This window comes from Gastrolobium bilobum, unplaced genomic scaffold (genome assembly GCF_033153095.1).
Source record: "Gastrolobium bilobum isolate Gb01-03AN ecotype WA unplaced genomic scaffold, APGP_CSIRO_Gbil_v1 utg8260, whole genome shotgun sequence".
Lineage (NCBI taxonomy): Eukaryota > Viridiplantae > Streptophyta > Magnoliopsida > Fabales > Fabaceae > Gastrolobium > Gastrolobium bilobum.
Window position 1 is genome coordinate 595599 of NW_026899532.1, and position 13058 is coordinate 608656.

General features: G+C 31.6%; 2 protein-coding genes across 5 annotated transcripts; both read right to left on the bottom strand.

Annotated features, from left to right (window-relative positions):
• Window positions 1-246: 246 nt before the first annotated feature.
• Window positions 247-2318, bottom strand: LOC133291034 (uncharacterized). The gene is made up of 3 exons (XM_061489214.1): window positions 1963-2318; window positions 1410-1574; window positions 247-642 (listed from the first exon to the last, which is right to left on the bottom strand). Exons 1-3 carry the CDS (start codon window positions 2263-2265, stop codon window positions 544-546), a joined length of 567 nt encoding a protein of 188 aa, XP_061345198.1. The 5' UTR covers window positions 2266-2318; the 3' UTR covers window positions 247-543.
• A 2600-nt stretch (window positions 2319-4918) lies between these two features.
• LOC133291007 (polyadenylate-binding protein 3-like) lies at window positions 4919-8945 on the bottom strand. 4 transcript variants are annotated; one of them, XM_061489175.1, is made up of 8 exons: window positions 8523-8945; window positions 7137-7915; window positions 6907-6984; window positions 6717-6806; window positions 6192-6491; window positions 5877-6098; window positions 5161-5432; window positions 4919-5066 (listed from the first exon to the last, which is right to left on the bottom strand). In XM_061489175.1, the coding sequence occupies exons 1-7, from the start codon at window positions 8785-8787 to the stop codon at window positions 5205-5207; spliced, it is 1962 nt and encodes a 653-aa protein (XP_061345159.1). In that variant the 5' UTR covers window positions 8788-8945; the 3' UTR covers window positions 4919-5066; window positions 5161-5204. The 4 variants fall into 4 exon arrangements, with proteins under 4 accessions (XP_061345159.1, XP_061345160.1, XP_061345158.1 ...); XM_061489176.1 differs by having other exon boundaries at window positions 4919-5432; window positions 5877-6118; window positions 6197-6491; XM_061489174.1 differs by having other exon boundaries at window positions 4919-5432.
• Between the last annotated feature and the right edge of the window lie 4113 nt (window positions 8946-13058).

The window sequence follows — 13058 nt, forward strand, 5'->3', positions numbered from 1 at the left end:
AGTGGGATTTTTTTTTTTCGCTGTCTTTCCGAAAATTCTTCTGGAGGTTGAAAAGTTTACCCTAATTCTAGTGAAATATACATATCTACTCCCACCTAAACTTTTTTTCTAAAAATAAACATGTTTTATCTTCAACCAAGAGCCACATGTCTCAGATTAAAAAGACAACGAAATTTACTTAAAAAACAAAAAGACAAAAAGAAGCAGAGTTTTGGATTACATCGAAGTCCTCGTTATTTCTTTTTATGTTAATTTTAGCATCATTATCTGTGAGTCCACCAAGTAACAGATAGTCACCATGCTCAAATAGGATAATTGTGAAATGAAACTGTAAAGGTCTGAAGAACAATTTATGATTTCATGATAGCCATGAAAAGCGCACACCAAATCCATCTTATTCTATTTCTTCCAGTTTCTATTTGCTTCTGTTGATTCATTCCGTGAATCAAGTGTAATAGGAAAAATGCCATAAAAATTTAGAAAACCATTTTTAATGCTTTGTGCTTCCCCACTTGGCAAGTGGCAACCAACAAGTATAACATATCACTTGTAATGCTCAGGCTTCAAGACACCAACGTAGGGCAAATTTCTATACATTTCGGCAAAATCCATTCCATAACCAACAACGAAATAATCTGGACACTGCATATGAGAAATATGTAAACACAGTCAGTAGATATCATTGCAACTTACGCTGCTTAGTAGTCAGAACATAGAACTATGGCTGCATTTGATTTACTAAAAAAAAGGGATAGCTCATCACACAAAAAAATAACCCTGAATTTTGTTTAATTGTTTAAGAGAAATATGTTTCTCATGTTGCATGAACATGCAACACACAAAAAGTGGGGTGAGACCCACTTTTTAAAAAAAATTCTCTCTTTTTAGTGGGTTTCATTTACGTTTTTGTGTGTTGTATGAGACAAATTATCTCATGCAACATAGAGAAACATATACCCCGCTGTTTAAATAAAGTCCCATGATATGCATCAAACGCAACCTTCATGTCAACACCAGAATCTAGGCACTGTTATTGCGTAATACTGAGATTCACGCTAAAATTGTCTAGGGAGATAAAGGAACAACTACAGCAGAAAATTAGAAAATTACAATTATCATAACTGCAGCATATCTACAATACACTTCCACCCCAAAGGTTAATTGGACATTGATACAAGAAGCAAGAGAGTTATTTTCTTTGATTTTTTAATTTTTTTTTAGTGGAAGTTAAAGCAAGTTCTGAAAAGTTTTAGGAAGCCCCTCACTCCTCAGACATCATGTTCAATTGCAACACCTATGACACATTAAATCAGAGCACATGTGGCATGTATTTGACTGCAGAAAAAAAAAATAACACAACCGAAAAACAAAAAACATGGATGAGTCCAACAAAGGGAGGAGCATCATACCTCAAAGCCACGGTAGTATTTCCCTTCACCCACCAGCTGAAAATGAACTTTTCTCCTTGCTGGTTTATCAAGGAAAGTGCACACAGAGACAGAGGACGCTCCTTTGGATTTCAAGTGCGCAATTACTCTGGATAAAGTATGTCCTGTGTCTACAATGTCTTCAACCTAATCATCAATCAAATCTTAAAAATTTAAAAGGTTCATACTTACAACTACATAAATACATACATGAGTTAGTTTTTTAGATCATAATTACAACTACGTTGCCTTTGATTTCAAATTACATCATGTTTTCGACCCATAAATATAATAAGATGGAATAAAATACCTAAAACAATGGTATGTTAATTTTATTTATTCCATTCCATAAAACTTAATTTCATTATATTACACATGCTATTATACCAATTTCACTCTATAAACTTGTTTGGATAAAGAAACTGATTGTATCTTTAAGAGTGGGATTATGTTGAGTGGAGTATAGTAAACATAGGTAAGAGGGTAAAGGGGGGGGGGGGGGGGGGGGGGGGGGGGGGGGAAAGAGAAAGGTTACCAAGATGACGTGGTGGCCGTTGACGTCAACCTTCAAATCGAAGGAAATGGTGGGTGCGGAATTGGACTCGGTTCCAGAACCGTAGGATTCAGCTCGGACGAAATCAACGGCGATGGGGAGGTCGATTTTGCGAACGAGGTCGGCCAAGAAGAGAAATGCGCCGGTGGCGACGCCGACGAGAACGGGAGGCGGAGACTCGGCGAGAAAGTCGGCGGAGATTTGGGAGGCTAGGTCGGAGACTCGGCGAGAGATTTGGTCCTCGCTCCAAAGGACTCTCTCTATGTGGGAATGCATGGTGGCCATTACCACACCCCCCTAACACACACACACACACAGAGAAGGGTTTAAGGGATATGTGGTATTACTACTATTGATTATTGTTCTTTTTGGAATTATACTTTGGAATTTTTGTAGTTGGATTCCTTCTCTTCTCATTTTCACACACATGACATGACACACCACCGACTATTTTACATTTAAATATTCAATGATTTTTGTACAAATTATATTTTTCATGGAGTTTACCCTCTCAGCGTTAAAATTTTGTGTTTTTTTTATTAATATCAAGTGAAAAATATTGTAAGAATCAAATTGTGTTACTATCCTTCAATCTCACGGTTAGATCGATTATATTGATCCAACGGTTATATTTATTTTCATCTTTGCATGGTTATGATTTTCCATATTTAAAGTGAAAGCATTAAATATGAGAAATCATAACCATACAAAAGTAAAAATAAATATAAAGTATTAAATTTGGGAAATAATGACCATACAAAGATAAAAATAAATATAACCGTTGGATCAACATAATCGTTCTAACGGTGAGATTGATTGGTAGTAACATGCTAATAACACAACTTGATTGTTACAATATCCTTCCCCTAATTTCAATAAATTTTAATTGTAAGGTGAATACAAAATTTTACCGTAATTAAATTACTTAAATTTGAATACACACCCTATTTTTATTGATCAAAGGTTACTTTTCACCCTAGTTAAATCTTATAAAAATTTAATAATTATATAATTCTTATTTTTATATATTTCAAAAGAAAAAATATTTCTGCAGTTAATGCAAATAAGTTATCTGTATTTATTTCAAAAACGATATCGTTTTGGTATTGAAATCTTAAAAAATTATAAATATAAAGACTATTATAACCCTGAATTAAATTAAAATTACAAAAACACTATGATTTCCGCTCCAAAACTACGTCGTATTGGGCTTACTGCAGATAACTTATCTGCAATAACTGCAGAAAAAGCGAACCCTGTTTCAAAAATAAATTTTAACATATATTTAAAAAGTATTAAATAATTTAAAAATAATATAAAATTTTATATAATAGAAGCTTTATCCAACGGGTGTAAACAAGCGTTGCCGCTTGTTTGAGTGAAAATAAATTTTAAAATATAATAGACTATGGTTTTTCTTTAGTGAGAAGAGCAAAATTTATGTTTTTAATATTGTATAACTATAACCTATATTGAAAAGTTCATCTCGTCGTTACTTAAAATGTAAAATTCGATCGAACGCTTATTTACAGCTAAGGATACTATCCAAATTAATTTGATTGCATGATATTGCAATCATTAGTTGAAGATGTATCTTCCAGCACCACCGAAATTATTGCGTAAGATGTGGAATAGTTATCTAGAATTTTTTCTTAACACAATGTGCAAGTGCAAGTGCAAGGTGGGGCAGGTAACGCAGTAATTAGACTTTACCAAGATATACCTTTGTGCTAGGATTAAAGGATAATAAGAACGGAGGATTTGATTTTACGAAAGGGAAGATTAAGACTAGCAGTAATCTGCATTCGACGGATGTAGAAAAGCCAATGACAGAGGAAGGATAATTGACAAATAACAGCAATTCAGAGTTGGATGGTTATATGACTAAGATAAAGTCAAAGGACTAAAAAATGTCAACGAACAATCAACCAATTCAAACTCCAAATGGACACATTAAAAAAAGTTCAGCGCTCAGATCGAATAAAGCTTTCTTTTTAAAGACTTTAGTCTTTGCTTTCCTTCAAGGCCACAACAGTGAGCAAAGACTAGAAGGAATATCCACCCAGATTCATATACCGTTGGGTTGCATCTTTACCAGTAGGAAGATTATTGACTAGAACGATTTAGAGTTCGTTTGTTTAAACTTTTAGAAAAAGTAACTTTTATTCCTTTCTTATTTTAAAAGTACTTTTTACAAAAGTAAAAATTATTTATATTTTTATAAAAATATTTAGATTTAAAAAAAAATATTTGGCTTTTGACTTCTGCTTTTCTTAGAAGTTAAAATTTTTAACTTCTGAAAAAAGTAAATTTTTGATTTTTTTTGTGACTTCTCCTTTTTTTAAAAGGAGACATCCAAACAAACTAAAAACGAGAAGTGCTTTTTTTCTTGAAAAAAAAGTAACTTTTGAAGAAGAAAAAAACTCATCCAAACATGCCTTTAATATCAACAAAAAGAAAAAAGGTGCTTCAATCCATGAAATCAATGTACCCCATTTTTCTATAATTTTGATGCAACACCCAAAATACTTAATTTATAACAATATCAGCAAACTGTAAATCCATAATTCGTAATTTGATACAACCAAAATAAGCTTTAAAAACTCGGGAACATGACAACGTTATAAAATACCTTTCATGCATCAGCTTGAACGAGGACTGCCTTTCCAACGTTTTATATCAAATCGGAACAAATTTCATAAAGCAGCAAAACTTATGCACAAATGATTCAATCAATTGACTACTGCTAATAAAATTATAATACCAGGCAGTGAACCTGGGTTGCATGCGCATTAACACCTGGGTTGGATTTTCCCAACCCAAAATCAGATGCACAAACAGAGAAAATTAATTACATAAAAATTGGAAAGAGAGGAGAACGAATATCTACCAAAATCCCAGTTCAAATAATATAGGTCTAAAGAAAAATTATTGTCAATGGCTAACAAACTAGATAATCTACTGCCAACTCAGTCCTAAATGAAATAATATCATAAAATAGTTTAAAAATACTAAAATGAAACTGCTAAAATGACTAACAAAACAAATCCTTGAATCCCTCTGTATCAACTCATAAATCAATAATCCTGCAAAAAGAAAATGTGATCCTGATAAAAATTAAAATGGCAGACCCCCCCAGAAATAATACTAAGCTCATTAATTTTCAAAAAAGTGGCTCACATATGACAAGATGCAACATATCTACCACAACAACTGAGATCACTTCATTTATTCAATGATAACGAGCCAAGCTGATCACCAACTTCAGATCCTGATGCAGCTTCACGAAGGACCTGCATTGCCTCAGACACCTTTATCTTCAGGTCCTCAGGAGATTCAATGAGATGAATTACCTCTGACTGGTCCATTTCCAGCAACATCCCCGTCACCTTTGCTGTATGTTGGTTTGATGTAAGGCGTTCCACAAGGGGATATAGATGTTCACCCAACATCTGAAAATTTTCAACAAACGTATACCAAAGATTACATTTCTCATACTATGATCATAATAAATTTAGTATAGCATCACGATCCTAGTAGTTACAAATTAAATTATCTGCATACATTATTGCAACCCTATTCCTTCCAAGACAAACGTAAAATGAGTGAAACAGTAATTTAGTCCTTAAAAATGTAGGCATGTGGCCTGTTTTTCAAATAGGCTTGTTTAGAGGCCCAAGTCTATTAGGCCTACCATAGGCCAGCCCATAGGCCCCCATAGTAAGTTAAGCCTATTTACACAGTAATATGAAAAGAGTTTGAATAATTTAAGGACAAAACTGTAATATAATTGAAATGAAGGACTATATTGTGAGTGACGGACTATCAGAGTCCTAAATACCCATATACTCGGAAATACACAGTTCCTACATGTAAAATTACCAACATATACATACCAAACGCTGATTGTCTGGGGTAGCAGAAGCCAAAGCTGAGGCAAGTGTGGTGGATGATGCTCCAGGACGCTGATTATCAATAGGAGCTGCAGTAACTCCTGAACCATCAAAGGGCATTGGCATGATTGGTCCCACTAGACCTTGAGGAACTACAGATGGATCCATGCCATTTCGACCATTAGCCATATATCTAAACCCATGATCGGAGTTTCGATGTAGCATCTGCTTTAAAAAATTTAATTGTTCTCAACTGTTATAAAATAATTAAAAAGATTCTTTATAAATAGCTCAAACCTTAGAATAAGGAACAATTACCTGATTCTGCTGCACCTGTTGAAGGTTTCCATTTCGTCGAACACCCATCCTCTGCCCAGGCTGACCCTGTCTTTGAAGGTGGTATGGCATAATGAAATTTGGAGCAACACCAGGCCGCATTCCAGGCAAGATTTGCTGCTGGAAACCAAATCCAGCAGGCTGTGGTGGTATGAAGCCAGGTGAGCCTTGACCAAAATACAACTGTTGAGGGGCAAGTCTTGGTGCCCCTGGATGATATCCAGGAATTCCTGCAGGCAGAGGTGCCATTCCCGCAGGTGCTCGGATTTGAGCAAAATGAGCCTGCATATAGTCAAGTTGTAACACAATCCATTAAGTTTATGGATAAACTCCTAAATAAACCAAACAATCATGACTTTGAAAAAGAAAAGAAGCTTTATCAATTTAACAAATACAATTGAAGCAAATCAACTTAGCTATAAGCTACAGCTACTTAATAAGGAAGTAGTCAGGATTTAAATCATATATGAACAGTGAGATAAAAGAAAGATAAAAGAAAAGCATCACCTGCAAATGAGCCTTCCTCTCTTCTTTGCGTTGGGCTACAGCAACATACAGAGGCTTTTGTCCAATCAACTTTCCATTCATTTCAATCAACTGAACAAAAGATGATAAAAAGCTCATTCATCCAATAAAAAGGGGAAACATGTAGTAGCTCAGCCACACCTTTTGAAGCAAAAGAAAAATTATGACTTACGGCTTTACTTGCTTCCTCAGGAGTAGAAAAGGCCACGAAACCAGACCCCTTGCTATGCCCATGTGCATCAAGCATCACCTAAAAATGGAATTTATAATTTCACTCACTCAAATAATAATAATAAAATGAACCAGTAAAAAAGGCTGATTTGATATATGAGGTACACTGAAACAAGGAAGTTGTCTGTGCACAAAAAGAGAGACATGCAATGAGAATAATTTTTAAAATACCTTGCAAGATGTTATAGTTCCAAACTCAGAAAATAGATCCTTCAACTTTTCCTCACTGAAGTTGTCGTCAAGATTTTTCAGGTATAAATTAGAACCTTGTAATTTCTCATATCTACTATTTCTTTCCTGCTCAAATTTGGCTTTTAGCTCAGCCTCTCTTTCAGCTTTTCTTTGAGCTCTCCCCACATATAAAACCTTGTCATCCAAGACAGTAGTTCCATTTAACCTCTCAACTGCATTTGCTGCTGAATCTGGACTTTGGAAATTAACAAAGCCAAAACATCTAGACTTCCCATTCATATCTTTCATAACCGTTGCACTAGTTATTGTACCATAGGGGCTAAATAGCTTCTTCAAGTCCTCATCAGTATATGTTTCAGAAAAAGTTTTCACATACACATTGGTGAACTTTGGTGATCCATTTGCATGTGTCCTTTCCTGGTGCCTAACAAAGAGTCCAACATACACTTGTTTATCATTAACCAACATGCCATTCAATTGTTTGATGGCATTCTGGGCAGCCTCTTCTTTGTCAAACTGTACAAAACCATACCCTTTGGACTGACCGTTGCTGTCAACAGCCACCTTACAAGAAAGTACGGTGCCAAAGGTAGCAAAAGTGTCATGTAATGCCTTGTTATCAATCGATGTTTCCAGGTTCTTAATGAACACATTGGCATATCCACTTTTCCTAATGCTTGGATCTCGTTGAGAAAGCATAATACGAATGGGTTTCCCATTCAAAGGAGTGAAATTCAGAAGCTCCATGGCATTCGCCGCTGCAACATAAGTACCAAAATAAGAGAAGCAACAAAAGGGACCAACAAAGCATATTAACAATAAAATACTAAATATATAACCTTTTTTGTAAAATGACAGATAGAGGTTTCCCATTTCAAGTTCAACCTAAGAAGGCTAGTACTTGATGTGAACTATCAAAACCTCTCACACCAATAGCTCATCCAAAGTGGCTTAAATTATTAATAAATATATATATAATTGCAAAAACAGACCAAATTATCTTTCATCCTTAAAATGGTTCCTTCCGAATTCACTATCAGTTGCAGTTATGATATGAATCTAGGAACACATCTAATGAATGAATAACATATATGTTAAAACATCAGCATACACTCAACCTCCTACCACTCAACCCTGCAAATGCAAATAAAATTCACTAAAATATCATTAGTTCAAAAAGCATTAGTCCAGTAAATCCATATGATCCCTATTTTTTTGTTCCTTTTTTTATTTGTGATTAATCTCTCCTTTTTTTAATTATAATAATAATGATGATGATAAAGATCAAAACAAAAAGTAACAAACATCAAGTATCAATTTCACCAAAACCAAACGTAAATTCACGCCAAGAACGACAACACGAACCATCTTGAGCATTGCCAAAGTTGACGTAAGCGTAACCGAGAGAGGATCGCTTGGCCTGATCCCTGCAAACCCTAATGGAGACCACAGGAGCCACTCGGTTGAACAGATCATAAAGCTGCGTCTCGTTCACGTTCCCCTCGAGATCGCCCACGTACAATGACGCATTCGAAAATGGCCCTCCTGCCAATGCCGCCGCCACAGGAGCGGTAGCCGGAGCCACGGAAGCCGCGGACTGAGCCATCGGTGAAGAAATCGCCGCCGCCATTCCCTTTTTCCCCGCAAAAAATTGAACAAAAATTTTCTAACAGTGAGAACGAGAAGGAGTAGCAACTGTGATTTTCTCAGTGAATGGAAACCTAGGAAAACAATAAATAATCAAACCCTATTTTTGTAATTTTGGGATATTAATTTTTTTTTCAGGAATTTTTTTTGCTTCCCTTGTTTTTTTCCTCTGAAAATAGGGAACAGAGGGAGAGGGAAAGGTAAGGGACGAAGAATTGGGTTTATATAGGCGTCATTTCGCGTCTGGAAATCGTTGCGTTTCGGGAATGATGACGTGGCTCCCTTTTCTTTCTTTTGTTTCAATTTTCAAACTATATTTAGAATTTATTTTTGATTATAATCATTTACAATCATATCTTAAGATATGTTGATTTTTTTCAATTAATCATTATTATTTATTTCGAATTAATAATTAATGAATAAATTTAATTTGTGAAAATCTTAACCATTGATTAACAGAAATCAACTGTTAAGATATGGTTGTAAGATGTTGTAAACGAAAATAGGTTATAAGTATAACTTTCTCCTTTTAGATGAGCACTAACAATAAATAAAAAAATATAGGTTGTTTTACCTCTCTTTAATATTATTAGATTAGAATTTTAATTAATTTTTATAAAAAAATTTCTTTTAAAATTTTGATTAAATGATACTGGAGAGTGGTAGATAATATAGACATAAAAAAAAGTAAGTCAAATAATATCTCATAAAAAAATAAATTTTTATTTAATGTAATTTTTTAAAGGAAAAATATTTATTCTTTCAGAGAATAATTATTTCAGTTAAAATGACTATTTTTTATCACCAAAAAATACTATAATTTTAATTAAAATGACATAATTTTATGTTCTTTAAAAAAGTAAACATTAATCACTTGAATAAAGTAAAGAAAAAAATAATAAAATATTATAGAGTCGTTTATTTATTTATTTTTGTTTTTTATAAATATGATAAAAATATTTGTCCTTTTAAATGACACAACTTATATCATTTCACTCTCACAGAGAGGTGAGACCCACATCTTTATTTTTTTTCCACAATCTCTCCCGATCTATCTTTTTCTCTCACTTAAAATGAAACAACTTTACATCCTTTAAAATGATACACACTTTTCTTTATAAATATATATATAACTATTTATTAAAAAATGAAATATATGTATTTTTCTTTTCTAAAATTTTTCATCCACTGTAGATTTTGGTAAATCTTTAGAGTTATAAGAAATATTTGCACAATTACTTTCAAAAAATTATCAAATTTAAAGGTGAATAAATAGTAAATTAAATCACTTTTAAGCTCGTTAACTCTTATATATAAGACTAAATCAATTGAAATTTGAAGATTAATAACAAAATTTAAGGTCGAGAAATTTAAAGAAATTAACTTAAAAATATTAATAATTAATTATATGAAATTATCAAAAAACATTAATTATAATCAATTTTTTGATTAAATTTTTATGTAATTAAATTATAATCAAGTCATAAATTAGACGCATTTCCATCAATATTTTCCCAGGCTCCGCAAAGGATATAAAATTAATAAAATAATTATTAATATATTATTACATAAAATTTTAATTGATAATTAATTAATTATTAACATTGATTGAGAATTTTTAATATAGTAATAATAATTGTAATAATATATTAATTATTAATTTCAATTATTACTATTTAGCATTCCGGTTGGCACATATCCCATTTTATTTAAATTCAATGGAAATTTTTTTAAAAAACAAAATAAAACAATATATTTAAAGGGTTGCAACACTGACCACTCTATTGAAAAAATGTTCTAAACTCAACCTTTTTATTAATTTTTTTTCTAGAGTAAGATTTAGGATTTAATATTATAATGTCTCATAGAATTGGGTTACCATTACACATATTTGTGGGTCTCCGTCAAAATGAAGAATTTTTTTGTGTTTGAATAGTTCTCAGCTGGTGAATTTGAATTCCATATTATGATAACAATTTATGTTTTGAATTTTTGTGCTAAAATGAGGCATGGTTAAATTGTTTTTTATGTTTAGGGATTAAGCCTGGAATCAAAGGACCTTCTATGGTAACAGTGGGTCTGATTGGTCTTTTGGGCGGATTCATGTTTGCAGTAGCACCATACAAGAAATGAGGCTTTCCCACAATTTATTATGTTTCATGTTATATGCACAAATTAAATGAGAAAGGAGAAAGAATAGATGAGAGAAAAAATATATAAAATAAACTATCCCTTTAATTTAATTTATGAGTGCATGAGATTCTCTCATCTTAAATGAGAATAATCTACATCTGTTATTTATTTGTATTTGTCTTTTCTTGGTTAGGATTTATGTTCCAAATTCTATTTGAACATCGTGATCACCAACAATGATGAAATGACAATTTTTTTAAAATTGATCTTACTATATCTTTCGTTGATTATGCTATCAATAAACTTTGCTTCTTGCTGTCACCATTGGGGTTCAATCATTTAATTTTTCATACTCTAATTTTAGAACCTGTTGGCATCTCTTTCTTTTTCTTTTCTTTTTTAAAATTAAAAACTACTTTAAGTTAAAGTTAAAAATAAAATAAAAAATAAAACTAAAATTATTTGGTGATTATATAAAGTTATTTTAATAGTTTTAAAAGAGAAAATAAATAATTTATTATTTCGAATGAATTATTATGGTAATGGATAAAATTTATAAATAAAAATTTAGAATAAAGATAAAATTGTAAAATAAATATGAGGAGTAAAAAAAAAGGCATACATCTTACCAAAAAAAAAGCTACTCACGGAGTTTTAGTGCTGGTTTATGAGGTCTTTTTTCAGCTTATATTCTCCTTATAAATAGAAGATAGATCAAACCGATTTTTACAAAAACCCTTATAATAAAATGAACTTTTTTTTATAACGAAGAAAAAAGTCAAAAGACAAAAGAGCTGATGAGCTTTTCTTAAGTTGTATCACCTAATTTTTAATTTGATCTTTTAAGTAACTTTTAAAATAAAAATTTTATATAATCATCAAACAATTTTTACCTTTATTTTTAAAGCTTTATTTTTTTAACTTTAGTTTAAAAATAACTTTTAGCTTAAAAAAAGAGGTATCAAATAGAGGTGTAAATGGTCTAGGCCAGCCTACAGCCTAGCCTATAATAGGCCAGACTTTGTCAATTACAAAATAGTAAAATAGAACAAGCCTAGGCTTTTAAAAAAATCTATTTCGAAAATAGACCGTAGGCTTTTTTCTGTATGTTGGGCCTATAAGCCTACAGACCGGCCTATATCATATTATTTATTTTAAACTAAATAAATAAATTATTATTTTAATAATTTTGAATAATAAAGTAATATTAGTTTAGTTATTCTTTTAATTGTTGAATGTTTAATAAGTTTAAACGGACTAACAAGCTTAGGCAAAGACTTTTATTTTTTAAATATAGGTCAAGTCAGATTTATAAATTATGGCCTACACAAGCTAACAGGCCAGGTTAGACCCAATATTTTTTACACAGGCCTGACTTATTTAAGACAAAGCTTAGCCTAGTCCAGCCTATTTACACCCCTCGTATCAAACATGCTCTTAACTTTTAACTTTTTTTTATTATAAAAAAAAAACTAAATATATTTGGCCAAACTTCTACTTTTAAAGAAAATAAAAACTAAAAAATAACACATGCCAAACACAGCCTTAGTGTTTTGATGATTTGATTGATTTAGTGCATATTAAAGTGCCAATGGACATATACCTCGTGTTGTATGAGTGTCTTGAAATTACTAGGAGTTTGAGTATTAACTATTAAGAGAATAATAAACAGTTGTATATATTATACCATATAAAAGGTAAATTATTAATCCCTATTTATATTCAATAGATCATAAAATAAGGAAATAATATCCTCGTTAATTTAGTTGTCTTATACATATAATTAGTGCTAATTTTAATTCATACCAATTAAGATTAATTGATATCAATCTACAAAAATATTAATAAATGATTAACATAATCTCTCCCCCAGTTAGATTCTCATTTCTGAAATCATGTCATCTTCAATATTTATTTTCACCTTTGTATGGTTATGATTTTTCATATTTAATGTTTTCACTTTAAATATGAGGAATCGTAACCATACAAAGATAAAAATAAATATAACCGTTGGATCAACATAATCGCTCTAACGATGAGATTGATTGGTAATAACATGGTAGTAACGCAACTTGATTGTTACAATATCTTTCCCCTTTTATTATATAGTTAAAACTAAAA

Bases quoted from the DNA above. Each gene is read 5' to 3' on its own strand.
- LOC133291034 (XM_061489214.1), bottom strand. From the start codon at position 2,265: ATGGCCACCATGCATTCCCACATAGAGAGAGTCCTTTGGAGCGAGGAC. The intron at 1,575-1,962 runs GTAACCTTTCTC...ATTGATGATTAG, and splicing joins ACGGCCACCACGTCATCTTG to GTTGAAGACATTGTAGACAC. The intron at 643-1,409 runs GTATGATGCTCC...TCTCATATGCAG, and splicing joins AATACTACCGTGGCTTTGAG to TGTCCAGATTATTTCGTTGT.
- LOC133291007 (XM_061489176.1), bottom strand. From the start codon at position 8,787: ATGGCGGCGGCGATTTCTTCACCGATGGCTCAGTCCGCGGCTTCCGTG. The intron at 6,807-6,906 runs GTAAGTCATAAT...TCTTTTGTTCAG, and splicing joins CTGAGGAAGCAAGTAAAGCC to TTGATTGAAATGAATGGAAA. The intron at 5,433-5,876 runs GTATGTATATGT...GAAAATTTTCAG, and splicing joins CCCCAGACAATCAGCGTTTG to ATGTTGGGTGAACATCTATA.